The 23,262-nt window shown below is 43.7% G+C and overlaps 1 protein-coding gene across 1 annotated transcript in view; it reads right to left on the bottom strand.

Moving 5' to 3' along the window:
- Nucleotides 1-2,144: 2,144 nt before the first annotated feature.
- Nucleotides 2,145-23,262, bottom strand: part of tbc1d9 (TBC1 domain family, member 9 (with GRAM domain)) — a 35,907-nt gene continuing 14,789 nt past the window's right edge. Inside the window, exons 3-21 of the mRNA XM_083655524.1 lie at nt 21,083-21,201; nt 20,578-20,806; nt 19,340-19,601; nt 18,162-18,369; nt 17,376-17,582; nt 16,593-16,757; nt 15,309-15,459; nt 12,550-12,764; nt 12,328-12,445; nt 9,234-9,519; nt 8,874-9,003; nt 7,859-7,957; nt 7,609-7,677; nt 6,851-7,091; nt 6,597-6,662; nt 6,186-6,266; nt 5,993-6,061; nt 4,460-4,560; nt 2,145-4,337 (exon numbers count right to left, since the gene is read on the bottom strand). Of these exons, the coding sequence (XP_083511650.1) occupies nt 3,519-4,337; nt 4,460-4,560; nt 5,993-6,061; nt 6,186-6,266; nt 6,597-6,662; nt 6,851-7,091; nt 7,609-7,677; nt 7,859-7,957; nt 8,874-9,003; nt 9,234-9,519; nt 12,328-12,445; nt 12,550-12,764; nt 15,309-15,459; nt 16,593-16,757; nt 17,376-17,582; nt 18,162-18,369; nt 19,340-19,601; nt 20,578-20,806; nt 21,083-21,201 (3,635 nt within the window). The 3' untranslated portion in view covers nt 2,145-3,518. The remainder of the gene's footprint in view (nt 4,338-4,459; nt 4,561-5,992; nt 6,062-6,185; nt 6,267-6,596; nt 6,663-6,850; nt 7,092-7,608; nt 7,678-7,858; nt 7,958-8,873; nt 9,004-9,233; nt 9,520-12,327; nt 12,446-12,549; nt 12,765-15,308; nt 15,460-16,592; nt 16,758-17,375; nt 17,583-18,161; nt 18,370-19,339; nt 19,602-20,577; nt 20,807-21,082; nt 21,202-23,262) is intronic.

Here is a 23,262-nt window from a genome sequence, read left to right as displayed (position 1 = left end):
GATCTCTAATTGGCAGCCATCACTTTCATACTGTATTTGTGAAAACGGACACTGGTATAAGAAAATGGGGGGGGGGGGGGGGGGGGGGGCGCAAGCAGCGGGGAGAGTTGTGAGGTGAACTAGTGTCTGAAGATCATTTCACAGCAGATAAGAGCCTTGCGTCACAGCGTTTTGCCCCCCCCCCCCATATTGCGTAATACAATTCCCCAATACCCACCCAGAGTTGAGATACTCAAACAGTATTATTACAGTGAGATTTTGTGGTCGAGACCATTAATATTTCATCCAATCAAATCATCTACTCGGCACCAATACATGTTTTCCTCACTACTATTTCAGTCCGTTCTAATTAAAGGGACAAAGGGCCATGTTGTAACCACTTGCGCAAGAAGTAGTGAAACCTGGCAGGAGAATCAATCATGGATGCAGGATGCTTCCATCCGCGTGTTATATAATCTGTGGAAAGGTTATAACAGTGAGGCTGTTTAGCACACATCTTTTCTGATAAATTAATTATTGTTAGCTTTGCCATCTGTCTGAAAGAGGAAGCTTGCACAGAATCCCTATGGTGAACTGGCAGCAGAGGCAATTCTGAGAGAGAGCGGTGATTGGTCAACCTTGGCCACACACAGAGTGTTTGGCCCATACAGAGAGAGAGGAGAGAGAGGCACTGTAACAGAGTTTAACACAGTCATCTGTTAAATCACACGTTGCTGCTAGTTTCATAGATTCACACTACACTCACATTGTGAGCTTGGAATTAAGTTTCTATCTGGAGAGCTGAGCAATACTGAGTATACAAGTAAGGCTTGACATGCAGTACCAGCAGGCAAAAATGTTAGGCTATGTACTTTGTAACTTTTTAAATATTTAACCCCAAAAGGTTCCTATCAAAACAAATTTACAAAGTGCTTTACAGAAACAAGGAATTAAAACAGGGATAATCAGACGAGGAAAAACTAAAAGATAAAAGACAAAAATAGAACAGAACACAATACAACAGAAAATAATAAAACCTCAATATGCCAGTAAAATAAAACAATTATGAATAGAATTTATTTTTATCATCCCCCCCCCCCCCCCCCCCGATTTTTCGCCACAATTGTACCGTCCTGGTCGTTGCTCCACCCCCTCTGCCAATTTGGGGAGAGCTGTAGACTAGCACCGCATGCTTCCTCCGATACATGTGCCTCTTCTTTTCACCCGACGGCAAGGAGTTTCGCCGGCAGGAAGCAGCGCGTGGGAGGATCACCCCAGGCCAGGGGAGGCACTAGTGCAGAGATCAGGACACATCACATACCCCAACGGCCTTCCCACCTGCAGACACGGCCAATTGTGTCTGTAGGAACGTCTGACCAAACTGGAAGTACACTGCCGGGAATTGAACCCACGTCTCAGCAGTGGTAGGAGAGTGCTTTTAATAAAATTGGATTTTATACCAACACGAGGGTCGCAGGTTCGCACCCCCGTGTTACCTCCGGCTTGGTCGCGTGTCCATACAGGCACGATTGGCTGTGTCTGGGGGTGGGAAGCTGGATTGAGGGTATGTGTCCTGGTCGCTGCACTAGCGCCTCCTCTGGTCGGTCGGGCGGAAGGGAACTGGTGGGAATAGCCTGATCCTCCCACATGCTACGTCCTGCTGGTGAAGCTCCCTGTCAGGAGAAAAGAAGCGGCTGGCAACTGCGCATGTGTCGGAGGAAGCATGGTGCTAGTCTATGGCTCTCCCCAGATTGGTAGAGGATGGAGCAGCGACCGGGGCAGCAGGGGGAAAAATTGGCCAAGTACAATTGGGGAGAAAATGGGGGGAAAGATCGGGGGGGAAAAGAGACAAAAATGATTTTCTATTAAACAAAGTTTAAATGTGACACAAGCATAAAATAACATTCAAAGATCATGAATCAAGTCAAATAGAATCCATATAATTCCAAGCTCACAAACTATGACTAGTTGCTGCAGGATAGACCGGGATAGAAACCTCAACTCCACCTTCCAACACTGTGAATCAAATCAGCAGCAACATTATTTTCCCAGCCTTGCATGCAAGGCTAGGAAACTTATGTTCACATATCATATCTTAACTAGAAAACGACCATAAACAACAGTGATTTAGCTTTTGGGGCCCTAAAATATAACAGCAAGGAGAAAAAAAGGGTGGGGGGGAGGTCAATATTACAATGCAACCTCTGCAGTGCACCCATTTCATGGTGGCTGACAGCCACAATCCTGTAGTGTGGGCATGAATGATTAGTGGCCTAAATGTCTTCCTCCTTTTCTCCACCAGGTGGGAGTAAAACTCTACTATAAGTGTGGTGAAAGTGGAACTCTGATCAAAACAATGAAAAAGGCTGAAGGCATTGTACTGTGCAGCAGAGAATCAATCATACAGTAATTTTAATTAGATGAGGTGGTACACAATGCATCTGAATCCAGAGCATGCCACTTAAAATCAAAACAATTCAGAAACAGAAAAACAACTTAAAACAGCAATGTAAAAATGTACAGAGCAAACAATGTAAACGTTTTGTTTAAAACAATAAAAAACAAAACAAATAGCCAACTTCTGAGTTGGGAGTGTAGACAACACCAATAGCGTCGTAAAAGGCAGGCAGAATACATATTAGTGAAACACGTGTTGTAAACGTTTTCCGGATAGGATAGTAAAGAAAGTGCAGGTGCTCCATATAACAAGATCTCTCTTTAGTGTGACATTTTCATTTCTCCGCACACACGCCTCCCTTTGACTTCTGGAACATTTGTTGGGACTGCAGATCTCCGGGGGAACCTTATCCATCCAGGAACTCATTATGGCTTGGGTGTCCCGAAAGAGAATACGTTCTACCAAAGAGAAATATTGTTTTACAGAGATGTTGAGCTGAATCGTCAAGTCACATGCTACCACAGGAAAACTCAGGGTGGTCTTCCACTGAATTCTCACAGTATCGTTTTGTCTCGGCCCCCCCCCCCCCCATATATTGTCATCCAGTGAGAGAAACACCATATTGTCATCCAGTGAGAGAAACACCATATTGTCATCCAGTGAGAGAAACAACAACAAATATTTCTTGATTAGCAGCAAATCGAACTGTAAAGTAAGGAAGCAAAAGTTGACCAGACGTCATGTTAGGTGATCTTAAAGTAGACTATCAACATCCCAGTCTGGAACTGTACTGAATGAGTGGACATTCACATCTACATCTTAGGCTACTAAGTGTACTAGAGATTACAATATTAACGCCTATGCATAATGTCTTATAAAGTACAGCTACTACATGTACATTGATTTCCCTCTTGGATGGACAGAATCTAGTGATTCTAATAATAAAAGTCTTTCACATCTGGTAAAATACATTGCTAAGAGCAGTTTTTGTGCACTTTCACTCAACTATCATACACATAAGATTGTAGAACTCATTGAGACATTTTGACACCAATGATTGATAGATAATCCCATTTTCAGTTAGCCACCTAAGAGAACAGAAGTCTTTGTATGAAGTTTGACGTTTTGAAATTTGAGGACCTCAGCCAGACAGTGAGATCTCATAGTCACTACATGACAGTAGAGTGCGCCCTACTTTACGCACATTCTTGGCGTTGATGATGCGAGCGGCCACCTCCACCGGCTTCTCAAAGTACTGCACCAGGGCCTGCTCAGTGAGCACAGAGGCCAGGAACTGCTCAAAGGTAATGGCCCAGTCCTTGTCAATACTGGTGCTCAGAGGGAGCCCGCCTCTCTCGCGGGGCCCCCCGCCGTGCGGCCGGCCACTTCTCTCGCCGCTGGACCCGTCGCCGCCGCTGCGCACCAGCACCGTGTCGTCTGAGATGTCCTCACACTGCAGCTTCTCGTCCAGCTCGTGGGAGCCTGCGCTGAGCACCGAGTACGACGACATGGACGTGTCATCTTTGGTTTCGTCGTCCGAAATGAGCATGGCGGAGGACGCGCCCGTGTCTTTGGGGGACGAGTCCTCCAGCTTGATGTCTTGCATAGGCGGCAGCTGCTCGCACTCCTCGTCGCCTTCGTCCGCGCCACGTGGCCTCGGCTCCTCCAGACCGACGGTGGTGAAGGCGTCTCCCTGCTCCCTCTGCTGGAACACTCCGTCAGGCACGGCCTCCTGGGGTTTTTTGGAATCTGCTGCATCTCTCGGACACATGTGTTGGTTGGCCTCTGATTTACCCTCGTAGTCCTGGTCCTTGCCGCCGGGGCACGAGAACAGCTTGCCCACCTCTCCCATTTCCAGCAGCAAACTGGTGACGGTGGCTGTGGCATGGTAGAGCTCCTGTTCTGCAATGTCCTCGCTGAACATGCTGTACAGCGTCGAACACAGCTCAATGAACTGGCTCTGAGGGGAGAGACGTATACAAGGTCACCGGTGTCCATACTCTCTATACGCAGTGATTTTCTCAGAACAGCTATATATAGACTGGTACTATATATAGACTGCTACAACAGGCAGAGGCTCACCTGATTCAGTTTGGGAAGGTCTTTTGTGTTTTCTAGCTTAGGCTTGCTCTGGTTCCACAGTTTCAGGTAATTGCGGCAATCAGGCACGTGCAGTTTCTTCACTGTAATATGTTTAAGTGTTAGTCACAGAGGAGCACGTAAGTCACAAACTCAAACTTAACTCAACTTTTTATGCAGCACGAAGACAATTTCTTGTTTTGTATTGTGATTAAACCATTAATTTCTGCAGTGGAATAGCACTTAAAGTACTAGCTGAGTTAAGCACAAATCCATTTAAATTTTTCAAATCGGCCAAAGTATGAAGGCATAGCACAGGTTTTTCTTAACATCCTTTTTTTTTGTCGTTTGTCACAATGAACCTGTATTTCCACTAGTGTTTTTGTGGGGCGGGGGGGTAAACCCATATGACTAATTACTAAATATAGTATGATACAGAAATGGCTATGTGCAGAGATCCAGTGTAAATCTGATATTTAGCATGTCAAATTAATGTTAAACTTATTTGGTTATTAATCATGTGAATGTTTTTGCATTTGTATAAAAGAAAATCAACTTTGTAGTCCAATTAAGGCATGATAATATGATGAAAAATTGTGATTTTTTCATGTATAGCCACATGTCTTGACAGTTTCCACAGCTAATCTTTGTGCTTCTACCTCCAACAGAAAAAAAAGATCTGTGGGGCTTTACCTTGCTAAATGCTATATATATACAGTGTGTGTATATATATATATATATATATATATTACTCATTAGTCACTAATGGGTTAATGATGAAACAGCACTTTATTCTAATATGCAATACTCAGAGCTGAAAGTCAATTCTTCCCATTTCAACAGAAAATATAAAATCCATTGAAATTGACAAGATAAATGTCAGTGTTTTGGAAAGTAGTTGATCAGGTTTCTTATCTGACACAACAGTATCCTGATAGCATCATGGAGATGTACAAACATGTCATCATTGAGGCAACAAGCTTTCCCTCTTTTTAGAACATAGCTGACCAATTAGTGGGCCTGCAGGCCAAGTTTAGCCACATTCCGTTTGTTTTGGCCCGCCATGGATTTGACCCCCCCCCGGCCCATAGTACTGTCTACCAGAGGCTGTGGCAGGCTCATTTTTAAAGCTAGCTAGCGTGATACCATTACAAAAATAGACTAGAAGGAATCCATTGATACCAACTTATATAACAACTATAAAATATAATACATTTTAATGCAATGTAATTCCACATAACACCAACATTTTTGGCCCTTCATAGGAAGGAATTTGCGCATCTCTGATTTAGAAAAAGGATCTGTGGTTGAATGGATGACTGAGTTTATAACCGAGTGTCCAAGTCCATGAAAATCATACCCACATTTTATCAAGCATGTTGTGAAGACAAAGAGGATGTTTATTGGCAATTTCACACATGAAAGGTTTTCCAATTAGATGAGCTCAGCCACCTTAGGCAGATAAGATACATACATTTGATAAGAAATCTACATTCCGTTTGATCATAAATGTGGCTATTTGTACATGTTTCTTACCTTTTTCAGTCTTAAATGTAACTCTGACAAAGCCATCATCCTTCTCGCTTCTGCATTTTGAGTCATGACCTGAGGGGGCGTGGAGATGACAGGTAGCCTGAGGTTTCAGTGAGGTTCAGACATGTATCACTACTGCATTTCAAATCCGATGCATTTACCATGCAGCTGAGGGTTTGATTGTCCCGGTCCTTACCGATAGAGGTTTCTGGTGTGATGTCCTCAAAGAAGTACTGGGTGGCCTCAAAGGCAGAGTCAGGCTCTTCTTGATTGATTTCTGGCAGAAAGGAAAATGGGAGATTGTCACGATTAAACCTGATTCCTGAAGACTAAGTAAATATAACCCTTTCCTTGCCATCAGCATATCTTGTGAAAAAATGCTGAAAAATAAATGAATAATCATTAACCCTTTATTAACCCTTTCCACTGAGCCATCCCTTTTCTTTACAGCTAATAAATGGCTGCTCCACCAAAACCTCTCCCATCTTTCCATCTCCATCTACACACACACACACACACACACACACACACACACACACACACACACACACACACGCACGCACGCACACACACACACGCACACGCACACGCACACACGCACACTCACCGGGTAAAACATGCATCTTGTACATGAGCTTCAGTTTGTCGATGAGGTCTTCGTGGCACAGAACACCTACAACACACACCAACAGCAGTGATACATCATCGAACCGTCGCTGCGATATGACTTTAAATTAGGATGCTCACAGCATTAACATGAAGTGAACAGAAGTTGGCTAAGAAGTTAACAAACCACTACTGCCAAAAGAAAACATCTTGAAAAGCACACACGGTTAAACGCACAGCCCCGTTCCTACTCACTCAGGCCGCTGATGAACTCGCGGAAGTTGATCAGGGAGTCTCCGTTTTGGTCGAGGACACGGAAGAAGCGCGCGGCCAGCGGGTCCGAGTGGGCTCCGTTGGCCCAGGGGAAGAGCAGCACGAACAGGCCCTTGAACTGCTCCACGTCGATGCGGTACTGCTCCAAGTAGGGCAGGCTGGGGTCGTGGCGCTCCGTGGGGGTGCTGCTCCCGCCCCAGTAGCAGCTGGTCAGGTGCTCCGCCTGAGGAGGGAAGACACCAGTGAGAATAGAGTTACAGCACTTACCTCTTGTCTAGTTTGACCCCAGGGACCATTTTTTAAAAAGATGGATGTTCATAAGCCCTAACAAGTAAACAATATCCTTTAGCATAGCTGCGTTGTGTCATCTATAACAGTACATCAGCCACGCGATATGCTGTTTGGAGAGCAATTTCACGCTTGAATAATCTGAATGGTTATGAACATTGTGCCATCAATAAAGTGGTATATTCATCTTCCTCGTGTGATTACACAGAGCCGCGCCACAAGAGTAGCTTGTGGCTGTGCTAAAGGAGAACAGCTGGAGCAGTAATCACAAGGCTTTGGTTGTGTCTCTCTGTAGAGGTCGAACGGCGCTTTGACTTCCCGTCTTGACTTCAGTTTCACTGTGGCAGCAGGACAGCATGTGGGAGCTGGAGGGACACAGATCTGCTGCCAAAAGGAGAGAAGGTGCTGATGCAAAGGCCCACAACAACAACCATGGCTTGGCCGTCACCCACCTTGAAGAGTACATAGAGCTCCTCCAATTCATCGATGCTGAAGGCGGTCTCGGTTACAATCGTTCTGACCTGAGACACAATCCGATTAAAAACATAAAAGAGGTTAACAGAATTGTGAGGAAGATTGAGCCGAGAGACGTTTAGAGTCTGTGAGTGTATAATAGCATTCTGCACAAATGGTTCACAGCCCTTTTTTTTCCCAGAGTACAAAGAGTAAGTCTATGATTAGAAGACTTATGAGAGTCTTTACCACGTTACGTTTGGTGGTATCCTCGATGGTCTGGATGACCCTCAGTCTCTGTTTGAAACGCATCTGTTCAATCACATCTGCGCGGATGGAGCCAAATTTCTGATACAAAAAGGGAGGGAGAGAAATGGGTCAACAAAACCGCGGTATAAATCATAAAGTTATCAGCAGAAACAGCATACAGACAGCGACGAGGACTCACAGACAAATTACAAAAACATTTACAGTACAGAGTGATGCGAGGGTGAGGCTGTGGGGAGTCTCAACTCAAGTCTCATCTCGACAAAATGAAAAATAAAAATAAAATGAAATATTTGGGTTGGGTCATGAGGCCTCCCATTATTATTCCAAAATATTTTGCCAGGCTACTACACTTTCAACAACACTACATATGATCTGGGGAAAAAGATGTAAACCTCTCGTTTAATGAATTAGAATGGAATAGGAGATGCCAAAATCAAAGAAAGTTGTCAAGGGATTTAAAAAGTAAGACTCATTCAATTTAAAATCCTCAATCGCTTCTATTGGACACCTTCTAGACTACATCAATTAGGCCTTCAAAACACAGTGGACTGCTGGAAGTGCCAAGAGTTTAGAAGGTACATTACTTCATGCTCTTTGGCAATTCCCTAAGATACAGGACTTCTGGGAACAAGTTCATAAATGTATAAGAGAGATTAACTAGCAATGACTGTTTTCTCCCAGGTTCTATGTGTCGGGTGACGCGTTAGTTGTGAAAGATTGTGGAAATGCAGAACTGATCCAAACGGCCATAAGGGTGGGTAGACAGGCTTTACTGAGGGGATGGAAAAAGAGAGAAGCTCCCGCTTGGCGTGAGTGGTTCATAGAACTTGAAAAGGTGGCCTCACACTATATATTTTCACATCTTGTTTACAAAATGCCATTAGTAGACACTTCCTGAAATCAGGTTTGCATGTTCGCTAGTCTGTCAAGACACAAAACAAGACCAAAACATGGACGTAGACATGATGTAGTTGTATGAGCACACATACTGTACCTCATAGGAGCTGCGGACCAGCTTGAAGATGTCGACCTCTGGATGGGGTTCACCATTGTCTGTCAGCAGGGAGTGGAGGTGGGGGATGGGAGGTAGGGTGCTGTCCTTATTGGTCACACTGTCCAAGTACCTACAATACACACGACCAGGAAGCAAAGGGTCACTGAAGATACGGCAATAAAATTAGGCCAAACTGAGGAGAGATTTCCTATGTTTCTTTTAGGTCTGTGGGATGAGTGATGACTAAAGGAGGAGAAAAGGACAGAGGAAAAAGACAAAACAAAAAAGAGACCAAAGAGAATTGAAAGCAAGTTAAACGGCAAATCCAAAGACGTCGAGAGCCTTTCCCTCGCTCCTCACCTGCCCAGGACGGTCATGGCCTCTCCGTCGTCCTTGCAGCCCAGCAACTGGTGGATGTTGGCGTGTAGCACGGACAGCGCCAGCTGGAAGATGACCTTGATGCCCTCGTAGAAGAAGCAGTCCACCACCACCACAGCACTCTCGAAGGGCATGACGGACAGGAAGAGGGTGAGGAACCAGGAGAGTGAGATGGTGGAGATGACCCCGAGGTCCTGCATGCAGTCATAGAGCTGGGGGACGTACTCCCGCGCCAGCTCCTCGAACACGCCCTGGTCCACCAGCGCTCCTGTGGAGGGGCGTGGAGAATAAGATGGAGAATAAATAGTTAGTTAGTTAGACTTTATTTGTCCCCGGGGGGGGAATTCGTCACGGGCAGGTACACCGTTGCTTCGTATAAAACAATTACACAATAATCAATACAATCAACAATAATCACATAGCATAAGTAGAAGCATTGACGTGGAAGTGCGTAGGGCTTCATACAGGACCAAAAACAGATAACACATAACAAGGACCTTTACAGTGACAACATGGAGGCTCTCTAAGGTTTCTAAGGTTTTTTAAGGTTCAGCAACTTAATGGAGGCTGGAACAAAGGAAGACTTCAAGCGCACTTTGGCACCCGGAGCCTTCTGCCTGATGGCAGAGTTTCATATTCAGAAAAGAGGGGGTGTCGTGAGTCTACAGTGATTTTTATTGCTTGTTTTATTACTGCTTGCCCATAAGAGTTTTTGTATGGGCTCATATTCTTTCTTACCTATTATTTTCATGGCCGTCTTGTGCATGCTGGCCAGCCTGCTTCTCAGTTGAACAGTAAGGTTGCCAAACCCTGCTGTTAGTCCGTATCTGATCACACTCTCTAGAGTCGCCTGGTAGAACAGCAGCATGATCTGGCTGCTCACTCCATACAACCTCAGCAGTCTTAAAAAATAAAGCCTCTGCTGCAGTTTGTTGTACAGTTTGTCCATGTGTGTTTTCCAGCAGAGGAGATTATCTATGTACTTTCCTGCAGTCATTAGTGTACAATATGAAAAGAATTGGTGAAGACGCAGAACCTTGTGGGACCCCTGTATTGCAATATTTGATCTCTGACAGAGACCCATTAGTTTTCACTTGTTGAGGTATATTAGTTAAAAAGGAATAGAACCATTTAATTAGGGTGGGACTAATGCTCATGTCTTTTAGCTTCTCTAAAAGCAGGTGGGTTTTCACAGTGTTAAACGCTGAACTAAAATCAACAAATAAAAGCCGAGTGTAAGATTTTGTGTTTTCTAAGTGCTTGGAGATATAGTGCATTGTGCAAAGGATGGCATCTTCTGTACTTCGCTCATGCATATAGGCAAATTGATATGTATCAAGCATTGGTTCCACTTCTTTCCTGAGCAGAGACACTACAAATTTTTCAAAACATTCGATCGAAGTCAGAGCTACCGGGCGGAAGTCATTATTAACCATGGCACAAGGCTTTTTAGGCACTGGTGATATGATCAGAGTTGGGGTCCGTTACTCAAAAAAGTAATGTATTACACATTACACATTACTTTCAAAAAAAGTAATGCCTTACTTTACTTGATTACTCCCTGGAGAAAGTAATTTGTTACACTACTCGTTACATTACTTTTGCGTTACTCCGTAACATCGTCTGAGATGCATTGTCACATAATTTGCCAGTTAAAGGAGAATTTCGTTTGTTTTTAACCTGGAGCCCTCTCCTCACATTAATTATTATCTGACGACTCACCCAGTGTTCTCCGCAGCGATTTGGAGCGTCCTAGGCGTTGTTTTGAGATCAATAGTGTCCAAGCCAGTCCTAGAATGGAGCTCCGTCGGGGCCACATGGCAGCGTGCTGTTCCTCCATGTAAATAGACAGTTTTATTCCCGTTTTCTACCCATATCGTCATTATATGATCCCTAAAGAAACATCAGACTGCTAATCACCCCCGGGCTATTTCCAGTAGTCTTTACAGGGATCTCATTTCCTCATTCGGGGGGTGAGTTTCACCAACTCTCGTCAAGTCAGTACACAGGCCAGCCGGCAGTAAAGTCTCGCGGGACTTGACGAGAGTTCGCTCCGTCGCTGAAAAATTAAGCAAATGCGGAAGTGCCTTAAACCTGCATTATTACTAAGGGCCAGCAGGGGATGACAACAAACAAAAAAAAGTCATATTATATAGATTAGAAGTCAATGGGAAAATGACCCTACTTGATTTATTACCTCAGTAAACACTTTCCTAATGAGTTTATGGTCTCAATCGCTAGTTTAAAGTCTTCTTCTATACAGCATGATGTTCATTTTGTAAATTATGGTCCCATTCAGAGTAAAATAGAGGATAAATTATTAGACTATGTTTTGAGGCGTGATTGACAGGTCACCTGTCCAGTGAATGTCCAGTGAATGCGCAGCTCGCAATCACGGACCAATAGCACGAAGCGCTGCGGCTCTGTGGGAAACCAGTGGTCTCGCGCTAGCTGCTTCTGGCTCCAAAACCAAGATGGCGACAGTCAAAATGCCAAACGCAAGGCTTCAAAACAGGAGTCAACAAACCAATGTCATGGTGGCTACGTCCATATTTTTATAGTCCATGCATGAAACCAATAGACCAATTTGGAGTGGACGTCACAGGCTTATGTTGCTGCAGTTGCGCACACAGCGTGGTTGCAGAAACTCTGAGGAAACAAGTGAAGCCAAAATGAGAGATCACCGGAATACGGGAAAAAGACGTCTTGTGCCATATAGACGCTGGAATTTCCCACTAGGAATATGACAATGTCCGACACTGCAACTTTGGCGATGTAGTTGGATACTAGACCCATCCTGACAGTGAGTACGGGTCAGGAAATGTCAACCCATTAAAAAAGTTAGCTTATTTGTGTAAGATAACCTGTGTGCTGCTGGCAAAGCTTGAAAATATGTGGAGAAGGCATCCGGACCTTATACATTTCTATGACAGCTGAAGCGCTAGCTGTCACTTTCTGCAACCAGTTCCGCTCCTCCCACAAAATACGTAATCGCTGTTTACAAACATGAAAAGTGGTCTATGAAATCTCAACCAAACGCATGCACGCACACAAACACACACATAGACCTACTGACCTACGACTCTGGTGTTGTAGTAGTCAGGCAGCATCCTCTCACACAGCGCCACCAGCAACCAAAATGCTTCCTCTTCTTTGGCGTAGAGCAGCAACACCGATGTCACAATATTCATGGCCTGCAACAAAACAGATGAGCATTGTTTAAAGTTCATCCAAAGCTCAATGCAAGAGTGTGTGTAAGTGAGTGTGTGTGTGTGTGTGTGTGTGTGCGTGCGCGTACCTGACAGTATCCGATGTTGGGGTTTCTGAATGCGTAGGCGGTGAGGACCCTGCGGAGGGCGGCGATGCCCATCTCGTTCTGGAAGGCGGGGTGCTCGGGCAGAGAGCGGTGCAGGTCCCTCTCGATCTCCTCTGTGGCCAGGTTGTACTTGCCCATGGACTTCTCCACCAGGTCTTCGTAGTAGCCGGGGTGGGTGGCCATCTCATTGATCGCCCCTGAGGACATGGTTACATGCAGTAAGATGCTTATTATAATAGACAAGCAATTGACATGAAAGGCATGCATTGACATACGATGATGCGGTCTATTCCAAAGGGCCACACTGCCATTATGGGATATACAGCCTTTGCATCGCTAAAATATAGAGGAATGCATTATTTTATCAGCCAAGGAATTAAATTACTACTACTATCCTTTAAAAAGTAATTCAACCGTATTTGTTAGAATATTGTGCCATCAATCACTTTGTAAGACAGTGAGGGTTAGTTTGTATTAGTTTTTAGTTTTTTTCAGTTTAATGTGTGTAATATGAAACTGGATAAATCACTTTTAAAGAATAACTGAGTGCCAAAGTCACACACCCTCTTCAGGGTTCGGCATGCAACCTAGAGTTTTCATCCCCCATTCATTTTTCCGTAGAATTTTCGTAAAATGCATATAAAAATAGTTCCACTTGGTCAAACCAAGTGATTCTTCAACTATATTCCGAGCTGGATCAGTAGGAGAGACGATATAACATTTCACTCTGACAATAAATAAATAAATAAATAAATAAATAAATAAATAAATAAATAAATAAATAAATAAATAAATAAATAATGTCTTTATATGGAAAAATGAATGTGGAATGAAATCTCTACATCATATTCCAAACAGGCTTTATAGAGTGACTTTGGCACTCTATCACAGTACTTTTTTTGTCTAGGTTGCCCCTCTCCTTCAAATCATTCTTGGTGGTGTGAACACACTGAATACACTGTATTTTAAAAACAAAGAAAGTTTTGTTACAAACAGTACGACATGCATTTCAAAATGATTGTGAGCAATGTAAACTATCTTAAATGGACTGTGACTAACTAGTGACTAACTCACACAGATATTCCTGCTGAACCGGTTTCTACACCCTTTGTTCTTTTTTTTTTTTTTTTTTTTTTTTTAATTTTACTTTTTCAGAACATAAAGAAAACAAAACAAGAACAGGAAAAAAGAAAAGAAAAAACATATATACATACATTCAACATTACAATGCTACAAAATGTCAAAATGTGCTTACAAATCGGTTAAAAAAAAATATATATATATATATATATATATATATATATATATACTGTGCAAAGGATCCCAAAGAAACTCAAATACCGCTTTTAGCCTGATCAAAATAGGTCAGGAACGGGTCCCAAATAACAGAAAATTTCCTTAGAGAATTTGACCTCTGGAATCTGAGTCTCTCCATACGTATAACTGAGATCATGTCTGTCAGCCACAGCTGAAAAGTACACCCTTTGTTCTTAACAGAACAAAAACACAAATAATCTCAAATTAACTCGGTGAATGTGTTTCATGTGGGAGGGTACGTTATGACTGTAAACGAAGCCTCATTTCAGAAAGTGCAGGGGAGTGCGGTTCAGGTGAACACCCGGTGACCATGACAACCGAGCGAGGGTGACAGAAGTGGGTCACTAGGGAGAGTGGGATGAGCTGTTTATAACACCAGGTGTGTATGAGCATGAGGTGCTGCTGGTGTGTGACAAGTGGCTGGCTGCACGTAAACAGGAAGGAGTGGGGTTTGTGTACAGTATAACCGGAGTATTCAGCCTAATGTTACAGAATGAGAGCCTATAGGTCCTCTACATAGTCTAGTAGTGTCTTCAACCACACACTGTCTTTAACCCAAGTCCTACACCTGTGTGTAATCTCATACATGTACCTCTCAATGCAAGTGAAAGCTCAAGGCACATTTACAGCTATAGCAATAGAGCAGACAGGCACAGTCTAGCTTGCCAAGGCCAAACTGCTGCACTTACAGTATATTTAGAGATTTTCCATTCAGTTTATACTCCAAACCATACTAATATTTATAACTCAGTGTTCCAGCACTTATGGAAAACATACAGTATATAATCATGTACTTACTAGTGTTGGACAATCCAGAGATGCAACGTCAATATTTCTGAGTATCAGTGTCTTACCATTTGTAAACCATTAAAAATTAACTGTAATTTTCATCTTTGGTAAATTTACACTGCCAGTCCAGTTTGGACAAACAAATTTATTTTTGTATTCATTCTTCTTCCACATCTTATAATAATACTATAGACATCAAAACTACAAAATAAGACCTATTGAATTACGCAGTGACCAAAAAAGACAAATCAAAACTATCTTATATTTGAGATTCTTTAAAGTTAAAACTGATGGAAAGGTAAAAGGCTTTGTAAAGAAATCCATACACAGGCATCCAATTCACCTATATTTGTCTATTAAATTTCAAGCATTTAAACACGAGCTTTTAGATCAAATTTGCTTTTAAGATGCAAAACATCCATTCAGTCAGGTCTGTGCACGGGACATTTGTTTGATAGTGTACAGTACGAATCTGCGTTGGGTTGGGTTTACAGTTTGTGATTGAGTGTGTGCAGGCCCTATATATACACAGTAGTAGGCTGCGTTCTCAATAGGTGCACTGTATGGCAGAAACACATGCAGCAATGTACTGTATGTGCTGTGAATAAGTGTGACTGTGTTTACTGAACACTCACCGGAGAAGAGCAGCCACAGCTCGCCTCTCATGTTCTCAGGGATCCCCTTGAGGACCAGGTCCCTGGTCTTCTCGGTGCGGTACATACACACTCCCTGCCCGTACTCGGTGAAGTGGTTCTTCCAAGCCTGCTCCTTCAGGAACTCTTTCGCCTGAGTGAGGAGAGAAACATACTCATGAGATAGCTCTGTGTACAATTAACTTTCCCCCCTACTGCAACTTTTCCACATTAACAGCACGGACCAAGCCACTGAGCTCCGTTGTCTATCTTCTATTTTTATGCCCCAATTCCTCACACTCCACAGAGCATAGCAGTGTTTTATATGCAGGGTCAGACTCCCACTGAACTGAGGCTGATGACTAGTCTATTGTTAGTTACAGTTTGTCTTGGAAGAAAGTTCGACAAGTTTTTGGCAGCGATAATTCTCTCCATGTAACTTAATTTACACACGGTGCAATAGAGCCACATCAATCATCATCAAAGTACTTGCACATGTACCCACACACAAAATATGAGGAATGCTAGAAATGCTAATAAGCCACCCCCCCATGAGAAGTGCGTGGTGAATAAAAATAAACTAAGGGGGTGTGACCACACTGACCCGTGGTGTCCATCTGCGTTCATTTCTCTGTTCACTTCCATTCATTTTCAAGACAGCTGTCCATCTGTCAGTGGAGCACTGATGAAGCGTGGGTATCCAGCAAATTTGCATACGTTTTGATGGACAGAAAAGTTCAAGAGGGCTGAACTTTTTCTGGATGGACGTATCGGATGGACGGATGGTAGGATAGTCACCGTCCGTTTAGCCAATCAGAGTCGAGGTGGTGTTCTCAGAGCGGAAATGGCTGAGCGGGTTGTCCGCATCGATATATTTACTGTTATAAATATCAACAACTAGCCAACAGATATGAAAGCTGGTGGGCTTCATGGAAACCGCATTACTCAAACTGGCCGACCAGTACATCAATCTGGCCATTCAGTGGCATTTTAATGCCCCATACGTAACATAGCGCACAGAGCTAACAGCTAGCTAACGCCAGCTTTCTTCTTCTCTTGGTTTATAGGCGGGTCGCTGACACCTTCAAGGTGCTTACCGCCACCTGCTGTACAAGTAGGTTACTTGTACATGCAACGGACATACATCTATCCGTGTCATACTGTAATTCTGTCCATTTTCTGACGGATCAGTGTGGCCACAGCCTAAGATCCAAAATGTCACAATAGACCATGAGATTATCGCTTCATGTGCCGTGCTCCACAAGGTTAAATGTGCATGTAAGTCACCAGTTTGGGGTTGAAGTCCTCGGGCGAGCGCCGGCGGTACATGGTCATGAGGGCCTGCGTGGCGGTGGGCACGCTGTTGTCGTTGAGGTTGAACTGCCGCTCGCTGTCTGAGCCCAGGCTGCGCTGGGGGCTGCTGGAGAGCAGGGACCCTGACTGGGAATACACCTGGAGTGGACACAACACCATCCTCATAGGTACTATCACCACCAGCATCCAATTATTTTCTACACAATGGATTGGGCAAAAGAGAAATTACGCATTCCATTTGCACTGGGAACTAGGAATATCCGAGTTGAATGACGTCACACCCGAGTTGACCACGTTCCAGTAAAACAGAGTCATGAAACCAGCCAGGGTTAGCATTAGCCAGGCGAGCTGTTAGCAATAACAGTTGACAACAACGCATTACACAGTATAGTATCTTGCACATATAAATACCATAGCAACATGTCCACAGATAGAAGTTAGACAGTACTGTGTGCACAACTGCTTAAGGAGACATAAATAAGACAGAAGTGCTCATAAACCGTATTTACTACAGCTTTCACCACTGTTGAAGTGTGGAGTTGCCATCTTGGATTTTGAGATTGGGGTTGGTGAGGCTCCCCCGAGATCCGGGCAGAAAATCCCAGTTCAGGTGACGTCACTAGGGGCGTTCCCGACCTTTGACCTGGTAAATTCCTAGTTCCCAATATACAAATGGAATGCGCAAAAAAATCAGGCCTTTCCTGAACACTACGCGTTCTATGCGCCAAGCTTAGACACGCACTGAACCGTCCTCACCTCATCATCTGAGCTATTGAGGCTGCCGGTCAGCTCTCTTTCCAGGTAAATCTTGGAAGTGGTCTGCTGCAGGAAGTCAGAGATCCTCTGGACCAGGAAATCTCGGTCTTTGAGGTTTGCGAACAGGAAGGTCATGCGGTTCTTGGTGCTTATGGAAAGCGGCCTGGGCAGCACATTGGAGCTGTCCGCCTTCTCCACGATGGTCACCTGGAAGACATTGACAATGTTAGCCACAATTAAGGGATAAAGAACTAGATATATCATCTTCAACTGTTCCTTGTGACTATGTACACTATGAGTATGTCTAAAGTGACTAAATTAAGGAAATTCTCATTTGTATTGAAGACTATAGATAGTCTATAATTTCAAGACACCTCCCAGCAGTATCTTTCTGCTAAGCGGCTGAATATAAAAGGAATACAGAACTATTCCCATTCCAAATGACTGAATTTAAGATGGACAAAAGTGTTTCAGTGTGATAGCTGCGTAGTTTGTGTGTGTTGTTAGAGCAAATATTTACAGTACGCAGTTAGGCTGCTTGCTAGTTTCTTCAGGTAAGGTAAAAGCTCACTCTCACAAATCCATTTTATTTTTAAGTGTCATTCTTTCTTAAATTTTTAAAGACAGAGACAGGCCAACAACTATTTTCTAATTAATACTGAGCCACTTCGAACTTGCAATTTTGTTGCAAAATCCACTTTCCTGCAAGATGCTGACAGACAGACAGACATAAAGACAGACAGACAGACAGACAGACAGACAGACAGACAGACAGACCAGCCCCACCTCACGTAGGGGAATGATGAGGCTACACAGAGTCTCTTCCTTGCTGGTGAAGCAGATGTAGTTGGTGGAAACAAACATCTGCCCCAGGATGTGCAGCTTGTTGAAGGGGGTCCAGAGGGTGCAGCCTGTGTGCCCGTCCAGCTTCTCATCTTTGGGCAGACGGAACAGCGCCCGGTAGCGCTCACTCTTAGCTCGTGCATCTAGATCCCTGAAACACGTACAGCACAGTCATTTCAGATGCAGACCGTAGGCCAGTAGCCCTCAAACTTTTTCGCCTCAAGGACCCCTAAACTGACACAAATTAGACCCCCCGACCCCCACCTGATTAGATTTTATCCCAGGGTCACCCATCTCATAAGATGTTTTGCTTTTAGATGTTTCATTATTACAGAAAGTGTATGAAACCCATCACCAAAATACTCATACATTCTGTCATTGTGTTACTTATGGATGGAATTATAGTGAAAATAAATGATTCCCCTTTTTGCTGGGGACCCCGTGGAACCCCCTCAAGGACCCCTGGGGGTCCCCGGACCCCACTTTGAGAACCACTGCCGTAGGCTAATAAGCAGCAGGAAAAACATGTAACTATACTGCAACAGCTGGGTATGAGACTCAAATAGTCTGTACTGTACATTACTATAGATATAACTCTTATAAAGCAAGCATGCTGTTATCCGGAAAACATTTGAATGCAATAGAACATAATACACACACTGTATAATAAAGTGGTATGCAGGCGTATGAGTAAATATTATAATTTAACCACCCTGCAGGGAATGATATAATATCGCAGTGAAGCTCAAACATTTACATACAATTTGTTGAACAAACAAAACTGAGATCTCAAGGCAATTTTGTATTGGGTTGGCTCTGCAGAGTTCAAACAGCAGCACATTTGGATTTGAAAATGTCATTAGCTACAACTGACCTGCAATTAAATTGTAAAAGCCAAACTGTTTTAGACTTTGAACCGAATGTCCTTAAGGTGCCAGATGACCAACTACTCAGTCTGCTATTCCACATTAATGTTCAATCTACCGCAGATCATAAAAAGACGCATAAACAGCATTTGTTACCGATGAGCGTTGCCACTTTGTAAAGCATCAAACTTGACCTCTTGAGGGCGGACACCTTCAAACTTTACCTCTTGAGGGGCCGACACCTTCAAACTTTACCTCTTGAGCGCGGACACCTTCTTGGGCGACTTCCTCTTGAGCTTGGGCAGCGAGCGGTCCTGTTCAAAGCCCTTGTTGTCCAAGAGCTGCCGCATGGCGATGTTGGCCAGCTGCTCTGCCAGCTTGAAGGTCTCGTTGATGTTGAGGAAGACGGAGAAGACGTGCTCATTGGCCCGCGTGCTCACCTTGATCGCGTCAGGCAGCAGCAGTGTGGCGCTCTTCTCCAGTTGGGTGATATCTGCCCAGCGCACCACCAGTTTGGCTGGAGACAGAGAGATTAAGAAAGATATAGCCTATCAATAGAACGAATTATAGATCACACACGCATACTAGATGTGTACGTGTGTGAGGTGGCATGCGATGTAAAGTGACAATATATCGAGGACCACATTATTTGGAAACTTTATGTGGTATCCTTGATTAATTTAATTAACATGTATTGTGGGGCAGAACAATGAAATTGCAGTATTAGATACATTTTGTTCTGCTGTAGTAATCACAAATTAGATGGTTTGCTCATCATAATTTTACAATCTCTACCATTATATAATATGCACTTTGTAATGACATTTTTCTACTATTGTTGACATTCTAGCAAGCCATTGCATCACTAGAACCCGTTCTGATACCACTCCAACGGGTATCAGAACGAGTGATTGTGTACTCAGTACACAAGTAGTACACCAGTAATTGTGTACTCAGTACACAATCACTGGTCATTTAGTCAAGCCTCACTCACAGAGTTGGCATGCACCCTCTGCTCTTTCATAATGCACTTCCCTGGCTGATTCCAACTCCTCTCAGGTGTGCTCCATCAGTAGCTAACGAATGGAGCTCTCCATGGTGCTGAACCCGTGTTCACTCATTTTGGCCACTAATTAGCCATTTTTGCCCATTTAGTCTGCCCTAATGACCTAATTCAAAAATTCGGCCATGTCACCATCTGCTCTTGACCCCTGCCGGTACCCGTGCCAAATATGAATGCCGTCAGGCCGATGGTGTGCGAGGAAAATGAACCATACATAGGTTTGTTCATTTATGTATATAAGAATAAGATGTAAGATGATTTGTGGCTCAGAAATAAACATAATTCTGCAGTCACACTTTCTTGTCATTGAACTTTTATTTATTACATCGCATTATTGAATCGTGAACCATGTATCGCGTTCGCGTATCGAATCGTATCGTAAAAGAAGCGCATCGTCCCATCCCTAGCAGTGTATGAGAGTGTGTCCTACCCTCTTTGCCCAGCAGGTAGGAGTAGAAGCAGAGGTGGTTGATGCTGAGGTAGAGCCAGCCCTGCCGGGGCACCTTGCCCTTCCAGTAGCTACAGGAGTAATAGTTGACCAGCTTCTCCTCCTCCGGCATACCGAACAGCTTGCGGAACTTAGCGATGGCCTCCTTGAACTTGTCGGTGTCGTCGTCCTCTTTGATGTCATGGTTCTTGTTGTATTCGGCGATGATGCCCTATGGAGGACAGAGACAGAGTGAGGGGGTGAATGTACATTTGACTGACATCCAAAGTTTCATAGTATCACAGATTTCTTAAAGAAATCAGAGAAACCAATTTAATTTTCAAAAAAGTTTAAAAAGAAAAAGAAAAGGGGGGGGGGGCAAAATGTATGACTATACTAGTCCATTTTCATCTATATCAAATTAACTTCTTAAGCTAGAATTTGGCAAAGGAAACTTTCAAATCTACATATAAAACGGTGTTTTTGACGATAGAGAATGAGCAGTTACCTGGACCTTCCCCTTGACAAAGGTGGTAATGTCGTTCTCATTCTCAAAGATGGAGAGAGTCTGTAGCAGGTTATGTTCCAGCCACTCCCAATGCTCCGTGATCTCTTTGCGGGACGTTCCTGCAGGAGGGGGAGAGGAGGCAGTCAAGAGAGGGCAATCAGGGGAGAAACTGGGTTCACAAGGTCATGTTGAAATGTTTTAGGTATTCATAATATTCTGATGATGTCACAAGCCTTTTTCCGACCAATATGGCGCTACAATAAACACAGCTCATTGGCTGTAAGTGTCACTTGATTGTAATCACCTGTTAATTGATCACAATCACCTGTTGTTTTCCTACTAAAATGGCCTTGTGGTGATGTAACAGAATGCTATCAATAGGCCACATTACAATCATCTAGATCAGTTTTCAAAGTGGGAGGCGGGCCTCCCGAGGGGGGCTCCAAGCAGTTTCAGGGGAGGCTCAGTGATTGGAAGAGAAAAAATATTACATTAGTTATTACATAAAGGAGATCACATAGAATAGCCTAAATGTGCGTGATTTGGTTAAAGATAGTTCAGAGATAGTAGTAGTTTTGGGGAATTTTACGTTTTTTTCCCCACCTTCCCAGAGTCATAAACGAATGAATGCCATCAGTGCCTTTTTCCAAGCTTTGTGTGGGGGGAGGCACACAGTCTCAGACTTTGAAAACCCCTGATCTACTGTAGATGTTTTCTAGAACTATTATATATTATATTATTATTATTATATATATATTATTATTATTATATGTGGCATATAGCGAATACGCGCTTATTTCTCATTTTGTTGAATTGCGGGTATCAGGGCAGGGCAGCAACGTGAATAGGTTCAAGTTAACGTGATGGCAAAAGCATCACAAGAAAAAGAGAAAAGAGAAAAAAGGAACCACATTTTTGGCACTGCATGCTCAATTGGTAACACTAAACTGACCAATTTGTTAATGGCTGCCACAGAGAAAGCCATTGCAGTAATGGCTTCTTCTGTGAGCCATCCTCCTCCAACAATTTGGCCTGCAAACAGCCCTATAGTGCACATCTACTGCATTTGCCATGCCTGCCAGACGACTCCATCTCTCCCACTATCTCTGGGCTGATGATGGAAGAACTGTGAGGGATGAGGGAGGAGAGGAGGGAGGGAGGGAGGGAGGGAGGGAGAGAAGGAGCCGTTGCCATTTCAAGGCCAGGCTAGTCTTTTGTGCGCCTCCATTTCAAACGGTGACTTTGTCATTCGGTAATCGCATTTAGTCGGGAACTACTGAGTTAAAGCATTCAATATATCCTACAAGATATGTCCATTTAAAAACATACAAAGAACTGACTTATTGGCTTTTACCAAAACATAGCTGGTGTCATTTCATATCCATTGAGTATAAATGGAATGGATTTATATAAAAGCTTTTTGCAAGTCTGACAAGCGCTCAAAGCATTTGACAGTATGTCTACATTCACCCATTCATGCTCACCCTCACACACCGACAGCGTGTGTCTGCAGCCATGCAAGGCGCCAACTGCTCGTCAGGAGCAGTCGGGCGTTCAGTGTCTTTGCGGAGAACATCTGTTCACTTCTGGGTAAGAATGACATGTTTTGCGTCATTCTTACCCAGAAGTGCCTGGAATAAACCGCAGAGCTCTCGGCTCAGGAAAACATGAAGACAAGGTAAAGGCTGCCCATCTGCATACATTACCCACATTGTAATGATACAAAGCGGGTTGAAAATCAGCAACGCCTTCCTTTAATAAAAGCAAAGCTAGTGTTTTATCGAACTCCGTTTCCTCGAACAGTTTCTGCCTACAGAAGACCGGGCTGTCAGACTGACAGCTCGTGCACACATTATTTTTCCGCGTGTAGACGCCTGCTGTCGCTTGGTGCTGCAGCTTGGATGTCCTGCTGTCTTTCCATCTTCAATTGGTCGATTTCAAATTGGCCCCTCCTCTCGTCGCTGCCGTCTGCCGCACATCGCCTTGCAAAGCATGCTGGGATACCTGGCAACCTATCCAATACAAAATGAATGGGCAGCAGCGACACCAGGCTACACGCTGAAAAAAATCTGATATGTGTGCACGAGCCATGACAGAGCACAGTATGAAAAGATAAATAAAAAATCCAACATTACCGCAACCACCGCGGCAGAACTTTCACAGTACTTTTGCAGCAATAG

This window comes from Poromitra crassiceps (genome assembly GCF_964638095.1).
Source record: "Poromitra crassiceps genome assembly, chromosome: 19".
In the NCBI taxonomy this organism is placed as follows: Eukaryota; Metazoa; Chordata; class Actinopteri; order Beryciformes; family Melamphaidae; genus Poromitra; species Poromitra crassiceps.
The sequence above is the reverse complement of the archived record's forward strand: the minus strand, read 5'-3'. Positions and strand labels throughout refer to the sequence as shown.